At 45.5% G+C, this 23,718-nt stretch overlaps 15 protein-coding genes across 15 annotated transcripts; 7 read left to right on the forward strand and 8 right to left on the reverse strand.

Annotated features, from left to right (window-relative positions):
- Positions 1 to 277: 277 nt before the first annotated feature.
- J056_000967 (Histone H3-like centromeric protein cnp1) lies at positions 278 to 902 on the forward strand (the record flags this gene model as incomplete). The annotated part of the gene is made up of 4 exons (XM_009270595.1): positions 278 to 326; positions 372 to 592; positions 636 to 769; positions 818 to 902. The coding sequence occupies 4 exons, from the start codon at positions 278 to 280 to the stop codon at positions 900 to 902; spliced, it is 489 nt and encodes a 162-aa protein (XP_009268870.1).
- Positions 903 to 936: 34 nt separating this feature from the next.
- On the reverse strand, positions 937 to 2,004 carry J056_000968 (Nuclear speckle splicing regulatory protein 1-like protein; the record flags this gene model as incomplete). Its single annotated transcript, XM_009270596.1, has 1 exon — positions 937 to 2,004. One exon carries the CDS (start codon positions 2,002 to 2,004, stop codon positions 937 to 939), a length of 1,068 nt encoding a protein of 355 aa, XP_009268871.1.
- A 32-nt stretch (positions 2,005 to 2,036) lies between these two features.
- J056_000969 (Transcription elongation factor 1) lies at positions 2,037 to 2,476 on the forward strand (the record flags this gene model as incomplete). Its single annotated transcript, XM_009270597.1, has 4 exons — positions 2,037 to 2,111; positions 2,153 to 2,264; positions 2,312 to 2,349; positions 2,393 to 2,476. 4 exons carry the CDS (start codon positions 2,037 to 2,039, stop codon positions 2,474 to 2,476), a joined length of 309 nt encoding a protein of 102 aa, XP_009268872.1.
- An 82-nt stretch (positions 2,477 to 2,558) lies between these two features.
- Positions 2,559 to 3,544, reverse strand: J056_000970 (uncharacterized protein; the record flags this gene model as incomplete). Its single annotated transcript, XM_009270598.1, has 2 exons — positions 2,559 to 3,073; positions 3,118 to 3,544. 2 exons carry the CDS (start codon positions 3,542 to 3,544, stop codon positions 2,559 to 2,561), a joined length of 942 nt encoding a protein of 313 aa, XP_009268873.1.
- Positions 3,545 to 3,570: 26 nt separating this feature from the next.
- On the forward strand, positions 3,571 to 5,899 carry J056_000971 (Ubiquitin carboxyl-terminal hydrolase 36; the record flags this gene model as incomplete). Its single annotated transcript, XM_009270599.1, has 5 exons — positions 3,571 to 3,802; positions 3,849 to 3,987; positions 4,035 to 4,149; positions 4,278 to 4,454; positions 4,505 to 5,899. The coding sequence occupies 5 exons, from the start codon at positions 3,571 to 3,573 to the stop codon at positions 5,897 to 5,899; spliced, it is 2,058 nt and encodes a 685-aa protein (XP_009268874.1).
- Positions 5,900 to 5,940: 41 nt separating this feature from the next.
- Positions 5,941 to 7,407, reverse strand: J056_000972 (Inositol phosphorylceramide synthase; the record flags this gene model as incomplete). The annotated part of the gene is made up of 2 exons (XM_009270600.1): positions 5,941 to 6,704; positions 6,753 to 7,407. The coding sequence occupies 2 exons, from the start codon at positions 7,405 to 7,407 to the stop codon at positions 5,941 to 5,943; spliced, it is 1,419 nt and encodes a 472-aa protein (XP_009268875.1).
- Positions 7,408 to 7,581: 174 nt separating this feature from the next.
- Positions 7,582 to 8,395, reverse strand: J056_000973 (N-lysine methyltransferase see1; the record flags this gene model as incomplete). The annotated part of the gene is made up of 6 exons (XM_009270601.1): positions 7,582 to 7,733; positions 7,776 to 8,008; positions 8,056 to 8,139; positions 8,187 to 8,234; positions 8,284 to 8,301; positions 8,346 to 8,395. 6 exons carry the CDS (start codon positions 8,393 to 8,395, stop codon positions 7,582 to 7,584), a joined length of 585 nt encoding a protein of 194 aa, XP_009268876.1.
- A 68-nt stretch (positions 8,396 to 8,463) lies between these two features.
- Positions 8,464 to 10,801, reverse strand: J056_000974 (putative tyrosyl-DNA phosphodiesterase; the record flags this gene model as incomplete). The annotated part of the gene is made up of 12 exons (XM_009270602.1): positions 8,464 to 8,505; positions 8,549 to 8,581; positions 8,628 to 9,102; positions 9,147 to 9,331; positions 9,375 to 9,687; positions 9,735 to 9,853; positions 9,900 to 9,980; positions 10,029 to 10,037; positions 10,084 to 10,132; positions 10,177 to 10,205; positions 10,252 to 10,350; positions 10,400 to 10,801. The coding sequence occupies 12 exons, from the start codon at positions 10,799 to 10,801 to the stop codon at positions 8,464 to 8,466; spliced, it is 1,836 nt and encodes a 611-aa protein (XP_009268877.1).
- Positions 10,802 to 10,921: 120 nt separating this feature from the next.
- Positions 10,922 to 12,450, forward strand: J056_000975 (Tyrosine--tRNA ligase 1; the record flags this gene model as incomplete). The annotated part of the gene is made up of 6 exons (XM_009270603.1): positions 10,922 to 10,956; positions 11,003 to 11,147; positions 11,195 to 11,893; positions 11,945 to 12,011; positions 12,059 to 12,247; positions 12,293 to 12,450. The coding sequence occupies 6 exons, from the start codon at positions 10,922 to 10,924 to the stop codon at positions 12,448 to 12,450; spliced, it is 1,293 nt and encodes a 430-aa protein (XP_009268878.1).
- A 50-nt stretch (positions 12,451 to 12,500) lies between these two features.
- J056_000976 (uncharacterized protein) lies at positions 12,501 to 13,574 on the reverse strand (the record flags this gene model as incomplete). The annotated part of the gene is made up of 2 exons (XM_009270604.1): positions 12,501 to 13,049; positions 13,095 to 13,574. The coding sequence occupies 2 exons, from the start codon at positions 13,572 to 13,574 to the stop codon at positions 12,501 to 12,503; spliced, it is 1,029 nt and encodes a 342-aa protein (XP_009268879.1).
- A 41-nt stretch (positions 13,575 to 13,615) lies between these two features.
- Positions 13,616 to 16,247, forward strand: J056_000977 (Histidine biosynthesis trifunctional protein; the record flags this gene model as incomplete). The annotated part of the gene is made up of 3 exons (XM_009270605.1): positions 13,616 to 15,927; positions 15,973 to 16,040; positions 16,087 to 16,247. 3 exons carry the CDS (start codon positions 13,616 to 13,618, stop codon positions 16,245 to 16,247), a joined length of 2,541 nt encoding a protein of 846 aa, XP_009268880.1.
- A 49-nt stretch (positions 16,248 to 16,296) lies between these two features.
- On the reverse strand, positions 16,297 to 17,075 carry J056_000978 (uncharacterized protein; the record flags this gene model as incomplete). Its single annotated transcript, XM_009270606.1, has 4 exons — positions 16,297 to 16,652; positions 16,697 to 16,834; positions 16,879 to 16,928; positions 16,975 to 17,075. 4 exons carry the CDS (start codon positions 17,073 to 17,075, stop codon positions 16,297 to 16,299), a joined length of 645 nt encoding a protein of 214 aa, XP_009268881.1.
- A 2,362-nt stretch (positions 17,076 to 19,437) lies between these two features.
- Positions 19,438 to 20,263, forward strand: J056_000979 (Sulfite efflux pump SSU1; the record flags this gene model as incomplete). Its single annotated transcript, XM_009270607.1, has 2 exons — positions 19,438 to 19,970; positions 20,017 to 20,263. The coding sequence occupies 2 exons, from the start codon at positions 19,438 to 19,440 to the stop codon at positions 20,261 to 20,263; spliced, it is 780 nt and encodes a 259-aa protein (XP_009268882.1).
- A 454-nt stretch (positions 20,264 to 20,717) lies between these two features.
- J056_000980 (Glyoxylase B2) lies at positions 20,718 to 21,710 on the reverse strand (the record flags this gene model as incomplete). Its single annotated transcript, XM_009270608.1, has 1 exon — positions 20,718 to 21,710. The coding sequence occupies one exon, from the start codon at positions 21,708 to 21,710 to the stop codon at positions 20,718 to 20,720; it is 993 nt and encodes a 330-aa protein (XP_009268883.1).
- Positions 21,711 to 22,247: 537 nt separating this feature from the next.
- On the forward strand, positions 22,248 to 23,073 carry J056_000981 (Sulfite efflux pump SSU1; the record flags this gene model as incomplete). The annotated part of the gene is made up of 2 exons (XM_009270609.1): positions 22,248 to 22,780; positions 22,827 to 23,073. 2 exons carry the CDS (start codon positions 22,248 to 22,250, stop codon positions 23,071 to 23,073), a joined length of 780 nt encoding a protein of 259 aa, XP_009268884.1.
- Positions 23,074 to 23,718: the final 645 nt, after the last annotated feature.

Below are 23,718 nucleotides of genomic sequence, written 5' to 3' on the forward strand. Positions count from 1 at the left end.
GAGATAGTGGACGTCAACATCCAACAGAGATAGCAGAAATATTTTGTTGATAGTCGCGTTGAAATGTATGATTAGTCTGGCCAGACGCTCCTGTTATCGCTAGAAATCCCACCGAACCAGATGAACTAACCGTGCGCGTCGTGCGCGTGAATGTAGGCATTGTTAAGAAAAACACGCGATTAGGAAGAAACTAAATCATACTATCACCGGACATACGCGTCCCTTTACACATCACTTTCGCTTCGATCAATACCGTCATCATCAGTTGCTATCGAAAATGGCTCGGATGAGAACAAAACCAAATGGCGAGAATGGCGCGGAAGCACGTGAGTGACATTATTTAATGTTTACGTTATTCTAAGGCCAACTAGCTGGCGATCCAGCTACTAATGGTAATCGCAATAGAGATCGCGACACGAGTGGTAGAGGCGGCCAGCAGTACGCAGAAAGGGGCGGAAAGAGTCTAAACGCCTACAAATCAACAGGAACCGGAAAAAGGCGGTACAAACCAGGTATGGCCGCGTTAAGAGAAATCAGAAAATACCAGAAGTCGACAGACTTGCTCATTCAAAAACTGCCTTTCTCTAGATTGGTATGGGCTATCTAAGAGAAATCTCCTCGCTAACAAAATCAAGGTTCGCGAGATACACGAAGAATTTCTTAACACAGGGTACAGATTGGAGGAATTTCCTGCGCGTTGGCAGTCTTCCGCGCTACTATGCTTGCAGGAAGCTGCAGAAGCCTATCTTGTGCATCTGTTCGAGGACGCGTGGGTGTCACTAAACAAACAAAACGACGTCACTAACGACAATGATAGCTATCTATGTACAATACACGCAAAGAGAGTTACTTTAATGCAACAGGATATACGTCTCGCTCGGAGAATACGCGGGCAGCAATAATACAACATGTTTAAAGCATTCTAACGCATACATTTCATTTCCCGGCTTTGGCTCTGCGTTCGGCAAACCTCCTCTTGGCAGCGTCGATGGCAGACTCATCGTTACGTCTTTCGAGTGTCTTGGCTTGTTGGGTTTGTGTTGCAGATTTCTGCTGCTCTTCCTTCTCTTTCGTTAGGGACAACATCTGCTCCTCAACCATTTTACTGTGACGTTCTCTAATTGCAGCTTGTGAGGCGTCAGTACCCACTGCCTGTCTTTTGAATCCTGCTTCTTTGTTGTTTGAAGTTGGAAGAGATGGTCCTTGAGGAGCTCGCCTCTTCTTTCCTGCATTCAGACCCGCAGATAAAAGCTGGACTTTATCAACAGCCTGTCCTTCATCATCAATCTCAACATTGTTGCCTTTAGATTGAGCCTTCTTAAGCATTGAGTCTGAATCAATTTCAGTCTGCGAAGCAGGCGGCCGTATAACGTTTGATTTGTTTTCCTGTGCAGCTTTCATAGCAGCAGCATGCTCTTCCTCCTTATCGTCGAGTATACCGCGCATAAATGCTGATGCACCAGTTCCTCTGCCGTCTCTCTCCTTCTTTTCCCTGGCTTCTTCCTCTTCCTCCGCCAGTCTAATTTCCTCAAGAGTCTTCTTGTAGCCTTCGGTGACAAACTCTTCGGTGCCTTGATACTCATCACCTTCTCTTTCTCTAGTCTTTTGTATCATCTTCTCTTCAGCTCTACTTCTGTCGAGTTTGCGCTTTTCTGCAGCAACAGCCAATCCTTCAATGTATTTGGGTGCGCGTGTGCTGCTTTCTTTTTTCCGACTAGCCTCGACGGCCTCTCTGGCAGACTGCATCTGATCAAACACTTCGTCATACTCAAAAACACTATCGTCGAGCTTTTTGGCATCTTCCAGCTGCTTTGCTATCCTCGAGCTGGTTGCTTGGGCAGCTTGGGCTACCATTCCAGTACCCTTACCACCACTGCTGCTGCTGCTGCTCTTGGCGGGTGGCTTGAACCCGGAATCATCGTCGCTGTCATCGCTATCTTCCAGTATAGATTTTTTAGGCTTTTCCTTTGGCTGGTTGAGCCCACCACCTAGCTTGATATTCATAGTCCTTCTTCAAGAAAACCGCCAACACTGCAATGGGAAAACGCAAGGCAGCCAGGAAGCCAACGGGTCCGAAGAAGGACAAAACTACGCTGCCAAAAACATTCGAGGTGTGTTGTGAGCAGCTCCTCTGCCACGCTTACACGCTCAGTGTCTTTTCTGTAGTCGCAACGATGCGGTACAAGTAAAACTAGATCAGAAGAACGGCATGGGCTATCTGAATTGCAAAGTCTGTAATATGAGATTCGAGTCGACTATAAATTGTAAGTTGTTGGGCGCAGAGCTATGGCCGTAAGCTCACCATCGACAGCGCTCACTGCACCTGTTGATCTCTATCACGACTGGATTGTGAGTATCTCTGCCATGCTTTTGAACCTGCTCACGCTCGCAGGATGCTAACGATGAGGTCAACTTCCCTCAGCAAAAGAAAAAGAGAGTGGAAGATAGGCCACCAGCCAGCGACGAAGAAGATTAAGTCATAAATTGAGAAGAAGAGTGTACACTAGCATCTTGTAGTTTGTATCAAAGAAGCATCGATTTCCATATTAAGCAACAACTTAGAATCCATATACTTTGCTAGCGTTGCCGCGATTTGCTTTACCCTGTGAAATCTTCTCTTCTAGTTCCGTTCGTTTGTTAACAGCTTCAGATATGAGCGAACTGAGTTGACCACGGGCTCTAGCTCCTCTGCCTTGCGGTCCACTGACTTCGACGTGTTCCTGCGGCTTCTCAGCTCCCATTTGGGTTGGTCTCATCTGTTTCTGTATGTCCTTAGCATTCACATCCACTATATCCTTTCCTGATAATCCTTGCTTGCGCTTGCGTTCCTCCTCTTCCTCGGCCTCTACGTCAATACCCGCGTCTATCTGCCACTGACGTACTTTGGACTGATAGAAAGCAGGTTCATAAGATTCCCATTCACCGCTTGGTTTCCGATAATAACCTGGATATGGATCGTAGGGTGTAGGATCAGGTGGGACGTAATCTGGTAATTCGGGTGCAACGCTCATCTTGATCGCGCTTTGTGCTTGTGTTCTTAGCGTTGACGGCTTCTTGAATGTGCTTGTGGATGCTGAGAAGTACTTGAGCTTAATTCGAGCACAATTGTACACTCACCACCTAACGAGAAGATATCAACGGGTGCTGAATGTTTGGAATTCCTGCTTGTGCTCGTACTCGATAGATCGGCATCCTTATCTTGTGTTGCTTCTTTATTGTGAAACTGTTGCTGCTTCTGCTGCTGGACTTGCGCTTTCTTTGGTGCGGGTAGCATACCCAGCAGGCCACTCAGACTATTTCCATTCGAAGTGGAAGTACTGGGCTGTGGCCTTTTGCTAGATTCACCAACTAGAGCAGCCACATCATCGTCTTCGCTCTGCTTGCTTCTCTTGGCACTATCGGACTTAATCTGGACGGGTGCTCTCTTTTGCCCAGTTGAAGGCTTTGGCAGAGAGCCAAAAAGACCGCCATTATTCCTTTGCTTCGGCTGCTCGACTTTCACGTCCTCCTCGTCACTGCTGCTGCCGTAGTCTCCAACTAGCATGGTTGTATCGATTCAACGACTGCTAAATGGCAAAAACAGCTCTGATTACTGTAGGATCTACGAAGTTCGATGGATTGATAAGCCAGGCTGTAGAAATTTCTCAAGCGCTGTCTAAGCAGGGCTATCACAGTCTCGTCATACAGCACGGCAAGTCCAAACTACCGGAAGGGCTGCCCGGGAGCGTGAAAGAGACATTCGAATATTCTGATAGCTTGAGCAATTACATTGATAACGCTGATATCATCATATCCCATGCAGGTGCGCGCGTAAGCTGATAGCATCAATACTATCTGATTACTCAAAGGTACGGGGACGATAATTGAAGTTCTTAGGAGCAAGAAAACGCTTATAGCTGTGCACAACGACAAATTGGCAGATAATCACCAGCGAGAACTGGCGCGTAGACTGTGCAGGCTGGGATACTGCATCCACAGCAGCGCTGAGTGAGTTTGTGTGTTTTATCAGCAGATAGAGTTTTAACAATCCTCAGAAATCTCATCGACACTATAAGCTCAATAAATCTGCTTGAATACACACCTACCAGATTTCCAGAATTTGCAGCTGACAGAGTCAGGCATTTCTTCGACAGCGAGGCGGGATTCCCTGTGTGATATATCTGGTACCCTATATAAACCCATTTCACTCTCATTGCCTTCAGCCGTCATTCCGGCCATTTCGTTGCTTGTACAATCCTTGATCCTGACGTCGACGTCGGTGCGCTGTAAATATGCAGGTCGTAGATGCGAAGCAGACGGCTTTAAGCAACACAAACGCCCTCGAGTACACGAGCAAAGAGAAAGCCTTGGAAAGTCTGCTCAGTGCCCCAGTCATCTTCCAAGAAGCCAGCAATCCAGCGAGTAAGGGATTGGGTATACCGAATGGCTATAAAGCAGTCAACGAGGAACTTAAGGTAAAACTTCATAACTCTTTTGCGATTTACTCACACATCTCATCTCATAGGCTACACCAAAAGAAGAACAGCCGTACTCTCCATCCAAAGCCAGTCCTGCCGCATCTGAATCTGCATCTGCATCCAATTCCGCCACGACGAGTGCTGCTGCATCTCCGGCTACTAAGCCTTCTGCCAAAGATCTCTACCCATGGCCAATCGCACCAGCTTTTCCCAAAGGCATCAACAATGTCGGCAAAGGGTTGAGGAACGTTGGAAACACGTGTTTCTTGAACAGCACGATGCAGTGCTTACTACACACACCCTCCCTGATGAACTTCCTCCAATCACAGCATGCCAAAGGTAGACCCGACAAGAAGTTCTGTATGATCGAAGCACTCAAAGCCTGTGCAAAGAGCTCTTTCTCGGGCTCAGGTGGAAGTTATGCTCCAGCACCTGTGGTGAGAAATCTCAAGGCCATCGCCAAACATATGACAGTCGGTCGACAGGAAGATGCCCAGGAGTTTCTTCGTTATGCCGCAGATGCACTGCAAGCTTCTTATCTCTCAAATTTCCCTAAATCAGCCAAAGGAAAGCAAGCCGAGACTAACCCAATACATAAAATCTTCGGCGGGAAACTTAGATCGAGAGTTCTGTGTCAGAATTCGAAACACGCTTCGGATACATTTGACACCTTTATGGATTTGAGTGTCAATGTTAAAGGTTGCAGCAACATACAAGAATCTTTCAAATCTTTCACTGCCCTTGACAGACTCGAAGGTGCTAACAAATACAAATGCGAAAGTTGCAAGAAGCCAGTACCGGCTACAAAGCAATTCACGGTACATGAAGCACCGCAGTGTCTGACGGTGCACCTGAAGAGATTCTCACCATTGGGTCAGAAGCTAAACGGTAGTCTTGCTTTCGATGAGAACCTCGACATACAGAAATACATGAGCAAAGGGCAACCATCACCCAAGTACAAGCTCTACGGTGTCGTGTCCCATTATGGAGGTAGTGCGAGGTCCGGACACTACATCGCGCACGTCAGGGCACCTAATGGAAGATGGTACGAGATGAATGACGATATGGTATCGCCCTCGAAACCCCCATTCGGATCTAAGAATGCCTACGTGCTCTTTTACGAGAAAGAAAGAAGTAGCACATTGAAAGATGCTGTCCAAAGCGCAACATCAGCCACTCCATCAAGTGAAAAGATATTAGGCAAGCGTAAGGTGAATGAAGATGGCTCAGAATCACCTCAGAAGACACCGCTGAAGACGCCAGTACGCAACAAAATGCAAACCAAGGCACAAACGCCGGTAAGTGCGCCAGCACACAAACCCAGATTAGTATCATTCGATATGCCCTCATCAAACAAAGCAAAGAAGAGGAGAATGTCTATGCCATTTAACAAACGGGATACACCCTCAGATGATCTTGGATCTCCTGTTGTACGCCGTTGATTGTATTTTTTTATTTGATAGATTATGGGTATTCAACTTGTTTAAACTACATGCTTTTCTATTCTAGATGTGTGGCTCGAAGTTGAGGGTGAGTGCTGATCGTTGTCGAACAAGACGTCCTCCTCCGCAGGGTGTTCTTGAGGACTATCAGAGGTAGATATCCGTGCAGCTTGGTTCGGTTGCTTGTTTGGTGTTTGTGATCGCGAGTGAACAGCAGAGCTAGCGTGAGATATTGAGCTTGATCTGGATTCAGACTGGGGGAGAAGGTTGTTCAGATGAGCATGGCCATGTCCGTCGGTTGGGCTGCCGAGTTGAGATGGAAGATCATCCAATGCATACTCGGAATCAGCCGCTGCAGACCAGATACGTCTGTGTCCATTAACAGCACTCCTAGCGCCTGAAAATGGAAGTATCTTTTCCTTACCGATGTCTGCATTGGTAGGCAGACCGCCCGGATCTCTAAGATGCTCAGGAAGCAAGACGTAGAAGCAAGCAGTTGCTAAACAGGCACCTGCAACTGCATCGACCAAGTAGTGATGACTGAGGTACATTGTCGCCCAGTACAGCCAACCTACATACGCCCAGTAGAATGCCTTGAATCTAGGGAAGAAGTGCGACAAGAAAAGCGCCTCTATAGTCGCTGAACCAGCATGCAGAGATGGGAATGCACCAAATACAAGTGGCGATGCACCAAATGCGGAAGAATATGAATGCGAGTGCATCAGTTCATCGATTCTAGCCAATCCAGCTGGGCTACCAGGAATGGAATAATCAGCTGGAAGCAATCCGTAAAGGAGTTCATACCCTGAGTATTTCATCAGCAACGGTGCATCGTATCTCAAACTATACCCACAAGGAGGTGCGCAAGGGAAACTGACCTGCACAATAACACCAATGATGTTCATTACACCAAATACGAAGCCCCAGAACTGCAAGGCGGAGTATGGCTTATGTCCATTTCTGTCAGCGCCGCCTTTGGCAGGTGCGTAGACCCACGCAACGGCGGCAATAACGAAGGGAACGACGTAGTGAACCAGTCCGTAAGGAAACCACGCGCATATATCCAGTATCCAATGTCTGTGCGTTGTAACCAGATTGCTGATGTTGGCGCCATACCACACTGATTCTAACGTCGGCAGAATAGTAACATTGATTGTAGGTCTTACGGGCGTTGGTATGAAGCGTGCACAGAAAAACGTCATTAACCAACACAATATTGGCGTACCAGGAAGAAAGAACTGAGAAGTCACCGGAGTGATGATCAACCCGAAGTAAACGACAGGTATCAGCCATTTCACGAGAGGGATAGGAATTGACATCATTATAAAGCTCGGGAGCGCAATAAGGAAGTAAATTAACCACTGTATATCAAATTTACGCCATTTGTGTGTTTTGAGCTTCTCTACCGTTACTTTGGGTGACAAACCATAATCAAGTGATAAAAAGGCTGACTTTATGTCGCGTATTAAATTAGAGACGGGCTTTGGTGCTCTCAGCCCGATACGCATCGTCCTCGTTGTGGTGGTCGAGTCGTAAGAGTGGATTCATTTTCTTTGAAATGCTATCGTACAAATTGTGCTGCCTTTACTTCCGCCAAAGGAGAATGAAGGATGTTCTACGCTGGAATGATACGTAAACCCTGGGAGAGTGTATCGTCAGCTTTGTGCACGGGCTCGGGAAGTCTACTCACTGTCTTGGTTGAGGAAAGTTGATTTTATCTCTTCCTCCGTGAAGTTACACGATGTAATCAGAAGCTTACCGCCTTTTCGCACCAAGTCCGCGGCGTGCTTGGCATATAAAAGGCGGTTTGAGCCAGTCGATAGACAGATAGCGTCTGCATGATTAGATATGCGACTTTTGAACTTGGAATACCTACCAAATGTCCCTTTGTCCATCACGATGTCCCATTCACCTAGCCGATTGATCTGCTGTTGATCGAGTACATCTAACACGTCAAACGAGACTGCTTCACAGTCCTTGCCTCTGCTCTTGGCTATGTTGTAAGAAAGCTTAATAGAAGCAGGACTGTAGTCAACGCCCTTCAAATACTGGCCATCATAGCCGTTGCTAACCAATTCGAACAATAGATGACCGTTGCCGGTTCCCATACTACGAGCAGGGTTATTTCGTGATGCAGGAGATACCAAAAAGCTTACTCTAGCACACTCGGGCCACTCTCTTCAGGCGTTGCATTATCTAAAGCCCAATCAACCATCTTCTCGACGCTATCTTCACCGAACCTGGAGACTTGTGAGATGTCTTTCACTAGACATATCACTATTCTAACCATATTTCTCCCTCTTCACCTATCTCTTCAAAATTATTGACTTCCCGTCTGAAAGCCCGGTGAGCTCATACGACTGACGCACGCAGACGCAACCTACTCATATACATCATCCCAGCTATGCAAATTGAGTTTTAAGCGCTGATCAAATATCCCACTCACTGCTCCTTCGTTCCTAGCCTGGACGAAGGTAGATCTTCCACCTGGGCCATGATCGTTTATTATCAAAGGCTTGTACAGAGTAAGAGCAACTATACATTGGTTTATACATAAAAGCACATCAATCGATTTTATTTTTGGTTGCACGAAGTAGTGCGACATCCTGGAGTAGTGTTAGAGCAACAGTACGTAACCTACAAACTCACGTAATTCTGGTCCATCTTGTAGTTGGTATACATCTGTACTATTGTGAATTTCGAAGATAAGCATGAAATCTTCACTCACCCAAGGCACATCATTCTCACCATATTTTTCAACTGGCCTTTTATACGTGAGATACTCATCAGCCAATGCGTTACAGACCTTGTCGTCTCCGTACAATGGTAGGAACACGCCAAGCTCCCAATTAGTTATACTGAGACTGCCTGTCTTGGTGAATCTTCCCCATGCAGATGGTGTAAAGTTATGCGAGCCAACATAAACCCATCCGCCAGCCACATCCTTTTCAGTGACGCGTTCTGTTGTGTCAACTTCGGATTCCGTAGCGCTCGAATCAGTGTCTTCATCGGATGTGAATGTCACTTTTTCCTTGCCGTCCTTTGCCTTCTTCAATTTCCCAGCCATCTTGTTTTTAGTAACGGAATGTGTACGCTTTAGAATACCACAAATTGTCTTAGCATGCATGAAGATATTTCCACGCTTGCTCGGGTTTCTGTGCATTACGTCGCGTGGAAAGTCTGCATTAAGCCACTTTTTGGCACTAATTGTGTCGTTAGCTTTGGTCGGTGTAATATCACCTCTTACTCCATGAACATGTTGCCTCCCATATCTGGTCCTCCCAAGTTCTCCTGGGCCATCTTTTTGGTAGGGAAAAGAATCTTGATAGGAGGCCATTTCTTGCTGTCCTCTTTCTTTTTGCTTTTAAGTGCAAGTGCATCGTCTTGTAATCCTGGTATGAGATTAAAACGACCCGAGGCTGAGTTGTAGAACTGTCTGATATTAGATTGCGCGACTGCTTACAGCATAACCTACCTCCCTTCCCCAATGAGCTTTGTATGCACCAAGCGAGCTACCTTGGCACTCTAAGTCAACGAACCATTCATGCTTTGCAGAGTCACCGCGCGCATCAATGAGGTCACCGTTAGCATCAACACCACATCCAGCCCCTCTAATCAGATCCGCGAGACGCGCATGTCCGACGCGCTTGATGTTGTCTACGCCTTTGTGCTCCCCGTTTATGCTAGCAACAAGGCGTGCTTTGGATCTTGAGAAGTCCCACTGACTTATCGCATTAACATTGGGCAATGGAATGTCATCCATTTCAGCAGCCACGCCCGACAGAGTGCTTTGTAGCTGTGAGTATTGACTTAGAAGCAGAATGCTCCTGCTCACTCATTCAATTTCAGCTTGTAGAGGAACCAACTCCAATCTGTTTCGAATGCCGATGCTTGCTTGCTGCTTGATCCATCTAAAGTATTTCCTTTTGGTGGAAAGTCTTGTATAAATAAAGTCTACTACGCGTTAATGAGGGCCATTTGGATTTGTTCAATACCCTACATTTTCATTTAACTTCCAGTCCATTTCAATGAAGTTTGCAGTTGTCACCAAGACTCTCATCCATCCATCAGTTGTAAATATCTAAATTTAGTGAGATTCGTGTAACACTCTTGCTATGACATAACTTACGATAGCGAACTACTTTAACTTAGAGAGGGTTTAAAGTCAAGTTAGGAAGTCTTACCTTCGCATGGTAAGTACCGCGTGCATCTACGTTGTGCATATACCAATTCCTTCAGATGTCGTCAGATCGAGATAACGGATACCGATCACTTACCTGTTGTTGACAGTTGAAGCGAGTTTGCTCTGCCTTAACATTAGTTCTAGAAATTATTTTCATAGTAAGGCGTACTGGTTGCGCGCAAATGACTTTTGCGTCGCCAAATAGCGGTATCATTAGCTCATCTTGGCGGACATAGCTGGACATGATGACCAATTTGAGTCTATTGGGCTAGAATTAAGATGCGTCAATAGATACCACAGCACGAATCGCAGCGTACCTGTCCGAAACACTTGTTGATTGACCAAGAATTCTCATTTCTTTCGGTCAGGTAGTTGACAGTTTGCTTTACAACACCGTCGGGATACTTGTCTGCACCGCCAGTATTAGCTTGGGGCTGTTGCTGAGTAGAATGGTCGCGCTTGACGTGCTTGGCTTGTCGTTCCAGACGTTCAGCCTCAAGCTTCTTCCTCTCCTTTAAGAAATCGAATGGAGCGTTCTTGGAAGTTAACGTCGATTCTTTTGCCGAATTTGTCGCGTCATCTCCATTAACCATCTCTGGAACCGCAGATGGCTTTATTTGCTTCGGCGGGATGATTTCATCTGACTCATCTTGTGTACTGCCACGGTTTTCGTCTTCGCTATCTGAAATATTGATAACTTGTGCGCTTCTCTTGGACATGGTCGCTACACAGATGACCGTGTACTCTTAAGAGATAACGACCAACATCTCGTAGATAGTATGCGGTGGGCATTCAGGGCGAGCAGCCGCCTACTTCAAAGCAGAAACGTGTACAAGGAAATGCTGGATAGGGGGTTTGTGAAGGATGTTACGAGGTGAGTTTGCGCGCCAGATTGCTGGATGAGTGTCTGACGGGATTAGCGATCTTCTGGGCAGGCATCTCGAGAGCAGCAGAACAATTTATAGCGGCCTGGATCCTACCGCTGAGTCACTGCATGTCGGACATCTACTGCCTCTGCTCGCCTGCTTGCATCTTCATCTAGCAGGACATAGAGTGATTCCACTCGTATGTGCAGTTCACTGCTATTTGCTTCTCGAGCTAATCACGCGTAGATCGGCGGTGCGACTGGCTCAATAGGAGATCCGTCAGGAAGATCAACAGAACGTTCACTGATTAAGGCAGAGACTCTCGATAAGAACATAGCAACCTTAACAAAACAATTGGGCGTTTTCTACGAGCGAGGTAGAGAATACGCGCGACATCACGCCCTTTATGACTCTACAATCGGGGAAATAAGTGTCTTAGACAATAAGGAATGGTTAGCGAAGCTCTCTTTACTAGAGTTCCTGTCGACTACCGGAAAATTAAGCAACATTGGACCTATGCTGGCTAGAGATTCAGTGAAAAATCGCTTGGCCAAAGGTATCTCGTACACCGAATTCACTTATCAGCTACTCCAAGCTAGAGACTTTGAGCATCTCTTCACCAGCCACGAATGTACAGTGCAGATTGGTGGTAGCGATCAATGGGGGAACATAACCGCTGGCGTTGAATTGATCAGGCGCGTCACCTCAGATGAAACTACTCAAGATAAGGCTTTTGGATTAACATTACCGCTTCTTACAACAAGCAGTGGTGATAAATTTGGTAAAAGCGCTGGAAATGCTATTTGGTTAAACTCCTCCCTCACTTCTGTCTTTGACTTCTATCAATTTTGGCTCAAGACACCTGATGCGGATGTGGAGAGGTTCCTCAGGCTGCTCACTCTTGCTCCGTTGAGTGATATTGAGCAACTCATGGAGCAGCATAAAGTAGGTTTTGCACTTTTCTTTTCTATCACCTAACGCAAGTGAATTAATTAGGTTGTACCTGAACAAAGATCTGCTCAGCGGCGGCTTGCTGAAGAAGTAACCACTTTGATTCACGGGAGTTAGTCTGTGAACTAATCAACTACTCACTTCTAACCCTAAAAATAGGAAGTGGACTGGAAATTGCACGCATAGCCACGGGTGTTCTGTTCGGAAAAGACTTGTATGCACTCAAGACACATCAGGTCGTAGCTGCATTCGAAAATGATTCTCGACTAGTAAGGAAATTACGCAGTGATGTAGTAGGCCAGCGTCTGACACGAGTGTCAACATTTGGTCGGACTGTAAAATCGACATGTGAGTGACTATTAAGAGTATAATGGAACAACTGACACTTAGTAGCACAAGCCAAAACACTCGTTGCTTCAGGAGGAGTATACGTCAATGGTGAAAGGATGACAGATGTCAACAGAACACTGACGGAGGAAGATATCATAGACAATCACCTGATCTTCATCAGAACTGGCAAATCATCGCATTTGATTATACACTTAGACTAACATTATCATTATGCATACAAAATAATACAATCAATTTAAGATCATTGTCATTATGGTAGCATCCCACGCGTGCCCATTTGAAGAGTCTGTAGCAACTTTTTCCACAAACTATCACTCCTAGCTAGTCTTTCTCTGATTGAACGAGCTGCATTAGCATTATCTCGCCGTCTGTTAGCAAATAAGACTGCCAAGATAAAGATTAACAAAGGTGGTAACACTCTAGGCAGAATTTCTTTCAAAGGGTTTAATAGCATCATGAGCTTTGCTGTGGTAGTAAGCTGCTTCGGACTGTTTCGAGCCATTGGTTCGATTGGTGGTGTCTTGGCATGCTCAGTCATTTGCGAGCGTATTTCAAGATGCTGAGGTAGAGTTGCAGAAGTTGTAGGGTTTGCTGCAGGTGACCTTGATGCCACTGTAGCACTATCGGGCTTCCCTCTCGTCTTCAATCTGGCAGGTGTTGCTGTATACGATGATCCGTTGGAAGAAGATCTGGATAGACTTGGTGTTGACGGCTCAGTGACTGTAGAGCTTTCTGGTGTGCTTGTGCTTTTCTCCTTGCTCGTTGCTTCTTGTAAGTCTGCGAGCCGTTGCAGCAATACCTAAATGATGTCAGCTTAATTAGTTCCAGTTTATTTATAACGAACCTCATTTTCTGGTCCACCACTCGAGGAGGAAAGCAAGAAGTCTCGACTCACTTCCCACTCGCCAAATTCTGGCAGTATGATGAACGCATATACGTCCCTGACTTTGATATAATCCTGATCTGCGTTGCTAGCACTGTAAAGCCATTCCTCAGCTTCCAGCTTGGCTTTTTCCAATTGATCCAGCCTGATTATAGCGAGCAGAAGCGCCGACTGCGAGCCACCCGGTAATTGACCGTCTATACGGGAATGAGAAAGACGGATGAGAAAATCGACAAATTGAGAAGTGGTGTATCCAAGCTGAGTGTAATCTGACTTTTTATCATTATTCAAGTAGAGCGTAAGCCAACAAGTGAGCTCTAGTGATAGCAGCTTGTTTAATAATCCCGTGCTGTTGGCTCCTGGATAGCAAGCAGCGACGGTGTCCAAGCATCCAGTGAAATTCTTATTGAGAAGCTGCTTGGATGCTTTGTTGTATGTCATTCGACTTGTTCTGACTCAACGTCGACGAAGACAACGAAGAGATGGCCACACCAAGTTTGATTCCATTGGTGGATACAACACCGAGCAAAGATTTGTTGTTAAGCGCCGCAAGAATTACTCCTGTCCTAGTTCCATCTAGCAATCTCAGCAACACCGTCTCTACCATCCCAAAGTCATCCAGCTACTACGTCTTAGTAGCAGACGATGAGAGCTTAGACAGCGCCATTAGTTACCTCAATAACGGCGCATCAGCTATCTTCGCTTCTGTCGAATTGGCTGACAGATGTATCTCTGCTGGCGTCCCTTCAGAAAAGCTCTATGCGGTCTCTAGCAGCACTGATATTCCAGAGGATGTCCTCAAAGGCATCAAAGGTGCCCTTATCAAGATTTCTGGCGTAAATTCAGCCACCCAACTTCCGAAACCAAAGGTTACTCTCTACTTAGACGAATCTAAGATTATCCCAACCGAGAAGACAGTTGCTTCCTTACACAAGAGCAATGCTGCGCTTGCGGTGCCACTATCTCAACTCACCAACGACGCCACATCCTCATCCAAGTTGAACATCACAAACGCATTCTTGGCACCAATCACGACCGATAGACCAGATGGTTTGTTCAGCACCATCGTGTCATCCTACCTTCACGGTGGAAAGTCATTAGGATTGTGCTATTCATCAAAGGAGTCAATAGAAGAATCCGTCAGAACAGGCAGAGGTGTCTACCAATCTCGCAAACATGGATTATGGCGCAAAGGAGAAACAAGTGGTGCTATCCAAGACGTCGTTAAGATCGACCTAGATTGCGACTCTGACTGTCTCAACTTTGAGGTCATTCAACATGGCGCTGGGTTCTGTCATTTGGACACGCCAACTTGCTTCGGTCAATTGAGCGGCTTAGCTGCTTTGGAAGAGACTCTTGTTTCACGCCACCGATCAGCACCCGAGGGTAGTTACACTAAGAGACTGTTCAACGATGAAACTCTTCTCAGATCAAAGATTATGGAGGAAGCTGATGAGCTATGTGCTGCAAAATCCCAAGAGGATGTTGCATTCGAGGCAGCCGATTTGATTTACTTTGCATTAACAAGATGTGTCAGCAAGGGTGTCAATCTCGCAGATATCGGTCATGCATTAGACAAAAAAGCTGCTAAAGTATCGAGACGACCAGGAAATGCTAAGCCTAAATATCTTGAGCAGGCTCAAGCTAAGATTACCCCAGCTCCTGCACCATCGACCACCCAACAACCTCAACCAACATCATTTGGTAACGATTTGATTAGAATGCGCAAGACTAAGCTGGACGGAATTGCCGAAGAGGAGCGCCTGCAGTTGTTGCGTAGACCTGTATTGAACTCAGGCGCAATGATTGATCGTGTCAGACCAATCGTTGAAGGTGTTAGTACTAAAGGTGACAAGAGCTTGCTTGATTTCATTGCCAAGTTAGACAAGGCAGACCTGAAGTCGCCTATTGCACGTGCGCCATTTGAGGAGCCAACAATCCAACAAGATGTCAAGGAAGCAATTGATATCGCTTATGAAAACGTACGTAAATTCCATGTTGGTCAAGCAGAGAAGGAGCCTTTAGTCGTTGAAACCATGCCGGGTATCGTTTGTCAAAGGTTCGCTAGACCAATCAGCAGGGTTGGTCTGTATGTGCCAGGAGGTACAGCAATCTTGCCCTCCTCTGCTCTCATGTTGGGTGTACCAGCGCAAGTAGCAGGATGCAAGGAAATAGTATTGGCAACTCCGCCAAAACCTGATGGCAGCATTGCACCAGAAGTACTCTACGTCGCAAAGAAGGTCGGCGCGTCTGCCATTCTCAAAGCAGGAGGTGCACAAGCCGTAGCAGCTCTCGCTTATGGTACAGAGACAGTGCCAAAGGTTGACAAGATTTTTGGTCCTGGTAATCAATGGGTTACCGCCGCTAAGATGTTCGTATCGACGGATGCTGACGCTCAAGTCGCTATTGATATGCCTGCTGGTCCATCGGAAGTACTGGTTATTGCTGACAAGACAGCCAATGCTTCCTACGTTGCCAGTGACCTTCTTTCACAAGCTGAGCACGGTGTCGACAGTCAAGTTGTGCTGGTGACGATCGATCTCAGTGAGAAGGAGATAGATGACATTGAGAAAGAGGTTGAACAGCAAGCTAGAAAGCTGCCACGTGTCGATATCACCAGAATTTCGGTATCAAAGAGTTTAATCGTATCAACTAGTGACGTCAAATCCGCATTCGATTTCTCGAATGATTACGCTCCTGAGCACCTCATTCTTCATATTGACAGTGCGTCTGAGAAGGTGCCGATGGTCGAAAATGCTGGTAGTGTGTTCGTTGGACAATACTCTCCAGAGAGGTAAGTGTTCCGGCTATACCTGAAGCCAGCTGACTTCGCTTATAGTTGCGGTGATTATGCATCTGGCACCAACCACACACTTCCAACAAACGGGTTTGCTAGACAGTATAGTGGTGAATACAGTCAAATCTCTTATGAATCAGTCTAACACGAAAATAGGTGTAAACACTCTTTCATTCCAAAAGCACATTACTTCACAAGAACTTACTAAGGAGGGATTAGATAAATTGGGGCCAGTTGTCGTAAAATTAGCTGAATGTGAAGGATTACGCGCGCACGCCAATGCCGTACGAGTAAGACTCGGTATGCAATCACCATAAACGCATGCAAGTATCTATGTTATTGTTCAATTCTATATTATAAATGGATTCAAAACTTATGCTCCTCCCCTATTAAAAGTTCTAGCTCGTCCATCCGTTGCTCTACAGCCATTTTTGCAACTTTTGTTTGATCCGCCTTATCTTTCAATTTTTGGAGATAGTTCTCGTCTGGTACTCTATAGAACTTGAATCTCTCCCACCATTTGTGAGTGACTGGTTCTTCAGGTGCCGGTTGAGGTGGTCGTTCGACAATACGCATGTGGTTTTCTTTGTCTTCTTCTTCTCTGTCTCTCCTTTTCAGCAAATAATTAATCCGCTGCACTCGCACCTCGTTAGCTACTGCTTGGCCCGTCGAACAAACCAAGACTGCTGTTATCACACCCGGGATAACACCTGCTCTACCGCCTTGAAATTATTAGTTTGCTGTGTATTGTGTGATAATCACCCACGAAGACGATAATTCCAGGCACCTCCACCAAGTGCACCCGCCAACGCTGAGTCTGCCATCTTGAAAGTCCTTGTCGGTTTATCCTGGTTGACAGGTGCGTACTTGCGTAGCGATGGGGTAACAAGCCACTCCCTCAAACCTTTGAGATTGTTAAAGGTTTCTGCTGAGTAGTCGCAGACGTACTAAAGAAGACGAAGGACGTGAGAGCGACGTTCTTGGCCGTATTGAGACCTCTATCAAGAGCGTTTAGCAACATCGTTAGTCGTGCCTGCTACTCACAAATCCAACCCGTCGATTCCTTTCTGTGAGCCAGTCGCACCAGCGAGAAGACCTCCTCCGAGTGCTCCACCAAAAATCAGCCAGTGGTCCGATAAGCACATAGATAAACTCACTAAATCCAGCTGTGTTTATAAATATGTTCTGAGCTGCTTCTGTATCTGCTGGCCAGCTATCCATAGTAGACGAAGTATTCTTATCAACGTGGTCAGAGTCAAGGATGTTCTCGTTCAGATTGACTGCTGAACGAGAAATAACTTCTTTCTTTTGATTTTAATAAGCGTGAAGCAGCACAAGATATACAGTCATTAGATGTGGATGCTATCAATGAAGTCATTTGCAGCGCGATGGATTGACTGTACAGGTTTAAGAGGAAGTTGCAGAAGCGTCAAAATCTTAAATAAATTATGCGTTTGATATAAATTGAAACACCTTAACAATCTTTCAAAAGCAGCGTCTCAATATGAAGGATTCTGGCTAAGAGAACCACAGGTATGTTGCAGGAAGGGTGATTTGATATCTACAAATATAAATCCTACTCATCATAACTCTGCAATTCTAACGCAGCTTTAATCACCCCTCCTTCACATTATTTGAAATTTCGAAGTTAACTAGTCGGAAGCAAAATCCCCGATGTTAGACTTTTGATGACCCCCTAATTTCTATACCTAAATATCTTTGAAGTTTGAAGCGAGGCGGAATAGCAATTTTTCTCGGGAGTCAAGTTTGATAGCTGTGGACGCCATGTGCCGTAAAACGTTTTACGCGTTTAAAGGGTGGTAAATTGTGATTATGGTTCCTTGCGATCTGTAAAAATAAAAATAATGTGCTCCAAACGATGAAGTGCGTGTGATCCTCATATCTATCCTATGGCGTGCTGCAGAATGATTTCGGACTGTTGCTTCCGAGCAGCGTACAGAGCGTGATTTGAAGCATCAAGGAAATAAATCTGGCAAAATCATACTATCTTCCGCCAGAGCTATAAGTTAAGCCTTTTTATTTGGAGATCATAAAAAGTCGTAAATCATCCATTTGGGATGAGATAGGTGTTAGAGAATGTATGTTGAAGGATATGAGCAAAAGATTGAAATAGTGCTGTATTTGAGATCCTGAAAATGCTATGAAGTGATGTTGTTGCTAAAGTATTTGAATCGTCAGTAAATGACATCGCTGTGTTTGTCTTCTCACTTAGTGCGTCTTTCGCGGGGAAAATAAGCATATCTGATTCAATTCAATGGTTCAGAGTTTTGAAAGCGTCTGAAGGAACAAAATGATAATGAAAAGCTATTCAAACCACCCTTACATCCAATAAGAACATTCTGATGTCATTAGAGTTGTAGAGTTGAGTCCATTTGAGCGATTGTAGGGAGCAACGGAGAATATGGTTGTCAAGATACAACCATACACTGATATATATCTAGACACTTAATAATGTACAAGTTATGTGTTTCAATCTCCAATACGCATACATTTCATAACACTTTTGTGACTCAGCGGCGGTAAAGAAGTGGCAGTAAGCACTCAATCTGCGCCAAATTCGAGAACACTGATGCTCTTCTCTATCTCCGCTTTACCAGTAAATGCTCCAATCGATATGAATCCTCAGTGCCTGTTGAGGTCGCTACTGTAGTTTCAATTCAGATCAACGATTCCCAGCGAAATCCGTTTCTGGATATATCTGAAGACTAGCACTCGCTACCATCAGCTCAGCATTGAATTCATATTGTGCATGTGATATGTATCATTTTCATCTACCAAATACTACATTCATAAGGACATTATATTTACATTTGCTTGATTCCCGGCAATCCGAGCGATGGGAATCCGTAAGCAATCTTCAACTGCTCTGGCGTCCAGCCAAAGATCTTGCCGTTGCTAACGATTCCGTAGTTTACTCTCGATTGCGTTACGTATAATTTTCGCTATCATGGTCGAGTCACTAATCATGTCATCCACCAATAAACTTCTTGGTTGGTTACCATCAAAATTTAACCGAGTTTAATGTTTTAGAGGAGAATGTCAAGCAATCTTTCAAGTTCTCTACTAAGCTCTCACCTCAGCCGCTCACTCAGGAAGCGTACAATGAACATAATACCTTCGTGGTTCGCTGTAACGATGGGGACTGGGATTCTTTCAATCCTGCTATTTAACTCACCTTACCAATTCAATGGCCTGCACGTAATAGCCGGCGTGATATTCGCCATTAACATCATCGTATTTGTTGTGTTACTGATATTTACTATACTCCGATACGCTATTTGGCCATCGCTGCTCCCACTGATGCTCACACACCCCGTCAACCTTTTTTTGGGGACGTTTCCAATGGGATTAGATACGCTGATTACAATGATTGTCAACTCTCTAGTCCCCCGATATGGTTACAACTACGTCTTACTAGCCTATGTGCTGTGGTATATCAGCGTTGCCATTTCAATAATCACCTGTATAGGTATTCCTTTTATTCAGATGAGCAGGCAGAACGTCGAAAATAGACAGATATTCGCGACTGCACTTCTACCCACCGTCAGTACAATAGTCGCAGCGTCTACAGGTGCTTCTGTGGCGACTGTCCTCCCAGACTCACAGGCTAGGATCACTATTGTCATTTCATACATCCTCTTAGGCATGGGACTGCCAATATCCGTACTCCTCATGGCTAATTACAGTTACAGACTTATCCTATTCAAGTTACCCCAGCCTGCTTTCATTAGCTCGACCTTTATCACTATAGGGCCATGCGGGCAGTCTGCATATGCCATCCTCAAGCTGAGCAGCGATGTTAATATGCTTATCTCAAAAACAGGTCTGGTTCCATTCACGGGTGTCAGAGATGAACAAGCTGCGAGACTAGCGGGTATTGCGCTACAAACAGTATCCATTCCGATGGCTTTGTTTATCTGGGGATTCGGCGTGCTTTGGTTCTTCTTCGCTGTGATATCCTTCGCTGATACATGGGCAGCTAAGAAAATACCTTTGAATCTGTCTCTCTGGGCATGCACGTGGGTGTATCCGTTGTCGAAAAAATCCTTGACTTACCTGTCTCAGCTTCCCTATCGGCACGCTGGCCTTGTCTGCTCAAGAGCTGGGCAAGGAGATGGACTCAACAGGGATGAAAGTCGTCGGTACTATCCTGATGATGCTCTTGTTGATAATTTGGCTGCTTCTTTTTCCAGTGACTCTTTACTTCAGCGTCATTAAGGATTCTTGGTTCACTAGCCCGTGTCTGTCGGAAGTCGGTGGCCAGCCGCCTTCATTTGAGGAGGTTGACTTTATCAAGAACCGCAAGTATTGAACGAATATAGATATGTTTTATAGAATCAAAGCCAGGATGAGATTGTATGATGTAATGTATTTAATTTATTTTCCCTAATTTTTTTCACTGTCTTCTTATCGGGTGCTAAGAGGATGGGCAGGAATAAGCTCGATTCTGGCTGGAAAGGACGCCAGCAGAAGCAGTCTGAGGATTAGAAGCCTAACAATGATCTTAAGGGGGGCTATAAGAAGAACTTTAAGAAGGACAATAAGAATGACTCTAACCACTCAAGTAAACACGACAGAGGCTACAAAAACCACAGCAAGTCACATAGAAAGTCATCTGTTTCTCATAAACCAGTCACAGATGCAACCGCAAACGGCCAGGGTCAGTTGCATCCTTCATGAGCAGTCAAGAAAGCACAGGCGGAAACCATAGCAAATGCGCCAACGCGCACCAAAATTACATTCGAATAGACAAACTATAAATACATTTAACTTATTGTGCCTGCATGATACGCGGATTTTGTTGTGATTGGAATGCGCATTCGACTAACGCCATCCTCGTCAGCGGGGGGCAAGCGACCACCTCGAATATTGAACTGAATAGCAGGATGAAGGAGTTTTGGTGTGTTGAGAGAACTATCTTTCTCCATTCTGAATTGAGCAAAGTGGTCCATCTTGATATGATCATTGAGAAGCAGCTGATCTGCGACGGTAGTTGAGCAGCTCACCTGCTTACCATCACCTGGATAATCATGACCGACGAAAAGCTTGGTGTCACCAGCCAGACCCATCAGCCTATCGATGGAAGACTTCAGCTGGGACGCTACACCGCCTGGAAAATCCGCTCTAGCGGTGTGAGTGGGGGCCAAAAATATGGAGTCGCCGGTGAAGACGTGTCCTCCGAACATATAACCAACATGGTCAGGCGTATGACCCGGAAGATGGATGACGTTGCCTGAGCAATCACCCAGCGAGATGGTCTCTCCATCATCAAGCAGTCCATCGAAGCTACCTTGCAGAGAATCGAGAGAAAGGTTGTATCTTGGTCCGAAAGTGCGCTGCACGTCCACTATCCGCTTCCCAATGCTAACGGGTGCGTGGAGGTGGTGCCTCAGGTAACGCGCTGCAGTGAGGTGGTCTGCATGTGCATGTGTCTCCAAAATATGGCGTACTTCTAATTTGCTCGTGGATATGTGCGCTAGTAGTCCATCGGCACTCTGCGTACTCACATGCCCACTATTGCTGTCATAATCGAGCACTGGGTCTATCACCGCGGCTTGCAGTGTTCTAGGACAGTGCAGCACGTACGTCCATGTCGAACTGTCCTTATCGTAGAACGTCTGGGTTGTGGGTGTGTTGGCAGCTACATGCGTACGGAATGGCGGGGTTGGAGTAACTGCAGCAGTACTTTGATGTCTAATACCACCTTTAATCCCACCAGCTACTTTCCAATTATGATTACGTATAATTTTCGCTATCATGGTCGAGTCACTAATCATGTCATCCACCAATAAACTTCTTGGTTGGTTACCATCAAAATTTAACCGAGTTTAATGTTTTAGAGGAGAATGTCAAGCAATCTTTCAAGTTCTCTACTAAGCTCTCACCTCAGCCGCTCACTCAGGAAGCGTACAATGAACATAATACCTTCGTGGTTCGCTGTAACGATGGGGACTGGGATTCTTTCAATCCTGCTATTTAACTCACCTTACCAATTCAATGGCCTGCACGTAATAGCCGGCGTGATATTCGCCATTAACATCATCGTATTTGTTGTGTTACTGATATTTACTATACTCCGATACGCTATTTGGCCATCGCTGCTCCCACTGATGCTCACACACCCCGTCAACCTTTTTTTGGGGACGTTTCCAATGGGATTAGATACGCTGATTACAATGATTGTCAACTCTCTAGTCCCCCGATATGGTTACAACTACGTCTTACTAGCCTATGTGCTGTGGTATATCAGCGTTGCCATTTCAATAATCACCTGTATAGGTATTCCTTTTATTCAGATGAGCAGGCAGAACGTCGAAAATAGACAGATATTCGCGACTGCACTTCTACCCACCGTCAGTACAATAGTCGCAGCGTCTACAGGTGCTTCTGTGGCGAATGTCCTCCCAGACTCACAGGCTAGGATCACTATTGTCATTTCATACATCCTCTTAGGCATGGGACTGCCAATATCCGTACTCCTCATGGCTAATTACAGTTACAGACTTATCCTATTCAAGTTACCCCAGCCTGCTTTCATTAGCTCGACCTTTATCACTATAGGGCCATGCGGGCAGTCTGCATATGCCATCCTCAAGCTGAGCAGCGATGTTAATATGCTTATCTCAAAAACAGGTCTGGTTCCATTCACGGGTGTCAGAGATGAACAAGCTGCGAGACTAGCGGGTATTGCGCTACAAACAGTATCCATTCCGATGGCTTTGTTTATCTGGGGATTCGGCGTGCTTTGGTTCTTCTTCGCTGTGATATCCTTCGCTGATACATGGGCAGCTAAGAAAATACCTTTGAATCTGTCTCTCTGGGCATGCACGTGGGTGTATCCGTTGTCGAAAAAATCCTTGACTTACCTGTCTCAGCTTCCCTATCGGCACGCTGGCCTTGTCTGCTCAAGAGCTGGGCAAGGAGATGGACTCAACAGGGATGAAAGTCGTCGGTACTATCCTGATGATGCTCTTGTTGATAATTTGGCTGCTTCTTTTTCCAGTGACTCTTTACTTCAGCGTCATTAAGGATTCTTGGTTCACTAGCCCGTGTCTGTCGGAAGTCGGTGGCCAGCCGCCTTCATTTGAGGAGGTTGACTTTATCAAGAACCGCAAGTATTGAACGAATATAGATATGTTTTATAGAATCAAAGCCAGGATGAGATTGTATGATGTAATGTATTTAATTTATTTTCCCTAATTTTTTTCACTGTCTTCTTATCGGGTGCTAAGAGGATGGGCAGGAATAAGCTCGATTCTGGCTGGAAAGGACGCCAGCAGAAGCAGTCTGAGGATTAGAAGCCTAACAATGATCTTAAGGGGGGCTATAAGAAGAACTTTAAGAAGGACAATAAGAATGACTCTAACCACTCAAGTAAACACGACAGAGGCTACAAAAACCACAGCAAGTCACATAGAAAGTCATCTGTTTCTCATAAACCAGTCACAGATGCAACCGCAAACGGCCAGGGTCAGTTGCATCCTTCATGAGCAGTCAAGAAAGCACAGGCGGAAACCATAGCAAATGCGCCAACGCGCACCAAAATTACATTCGAATAGACAAACTATAAATACATTTAACTTATTGTGCCTGCATGATACGCGGATTTTGTTGTGATTGGAATGCGCATTCGACTAACGCCATCCTCGTCAGCGGGGGGCAAGCGACCACCTCGAATATTGAACTGAATAGCAGGATGAAGGAGTTTTGGTGTGTTGAGAGAACTATCTTTCTCCATTCTGAATTGAGCAAAGTGGTCCATCTTGA

Source organism: Wallemia ichthyophaga (genome assembly GCF_000400465.1).
Source record: "Wallemia ichthyophaga EXF-994 unplaced genomic scaffold scaffold12, whole genome shotgun sequence".
Classification (NCBI taxonomy): Eukaryota; Fungi; Basidiomycota; class Wallemiomycetes; order Wallemiales; family Wallemiaceae; genus Wallemia; species Wallemia ichthyophaga.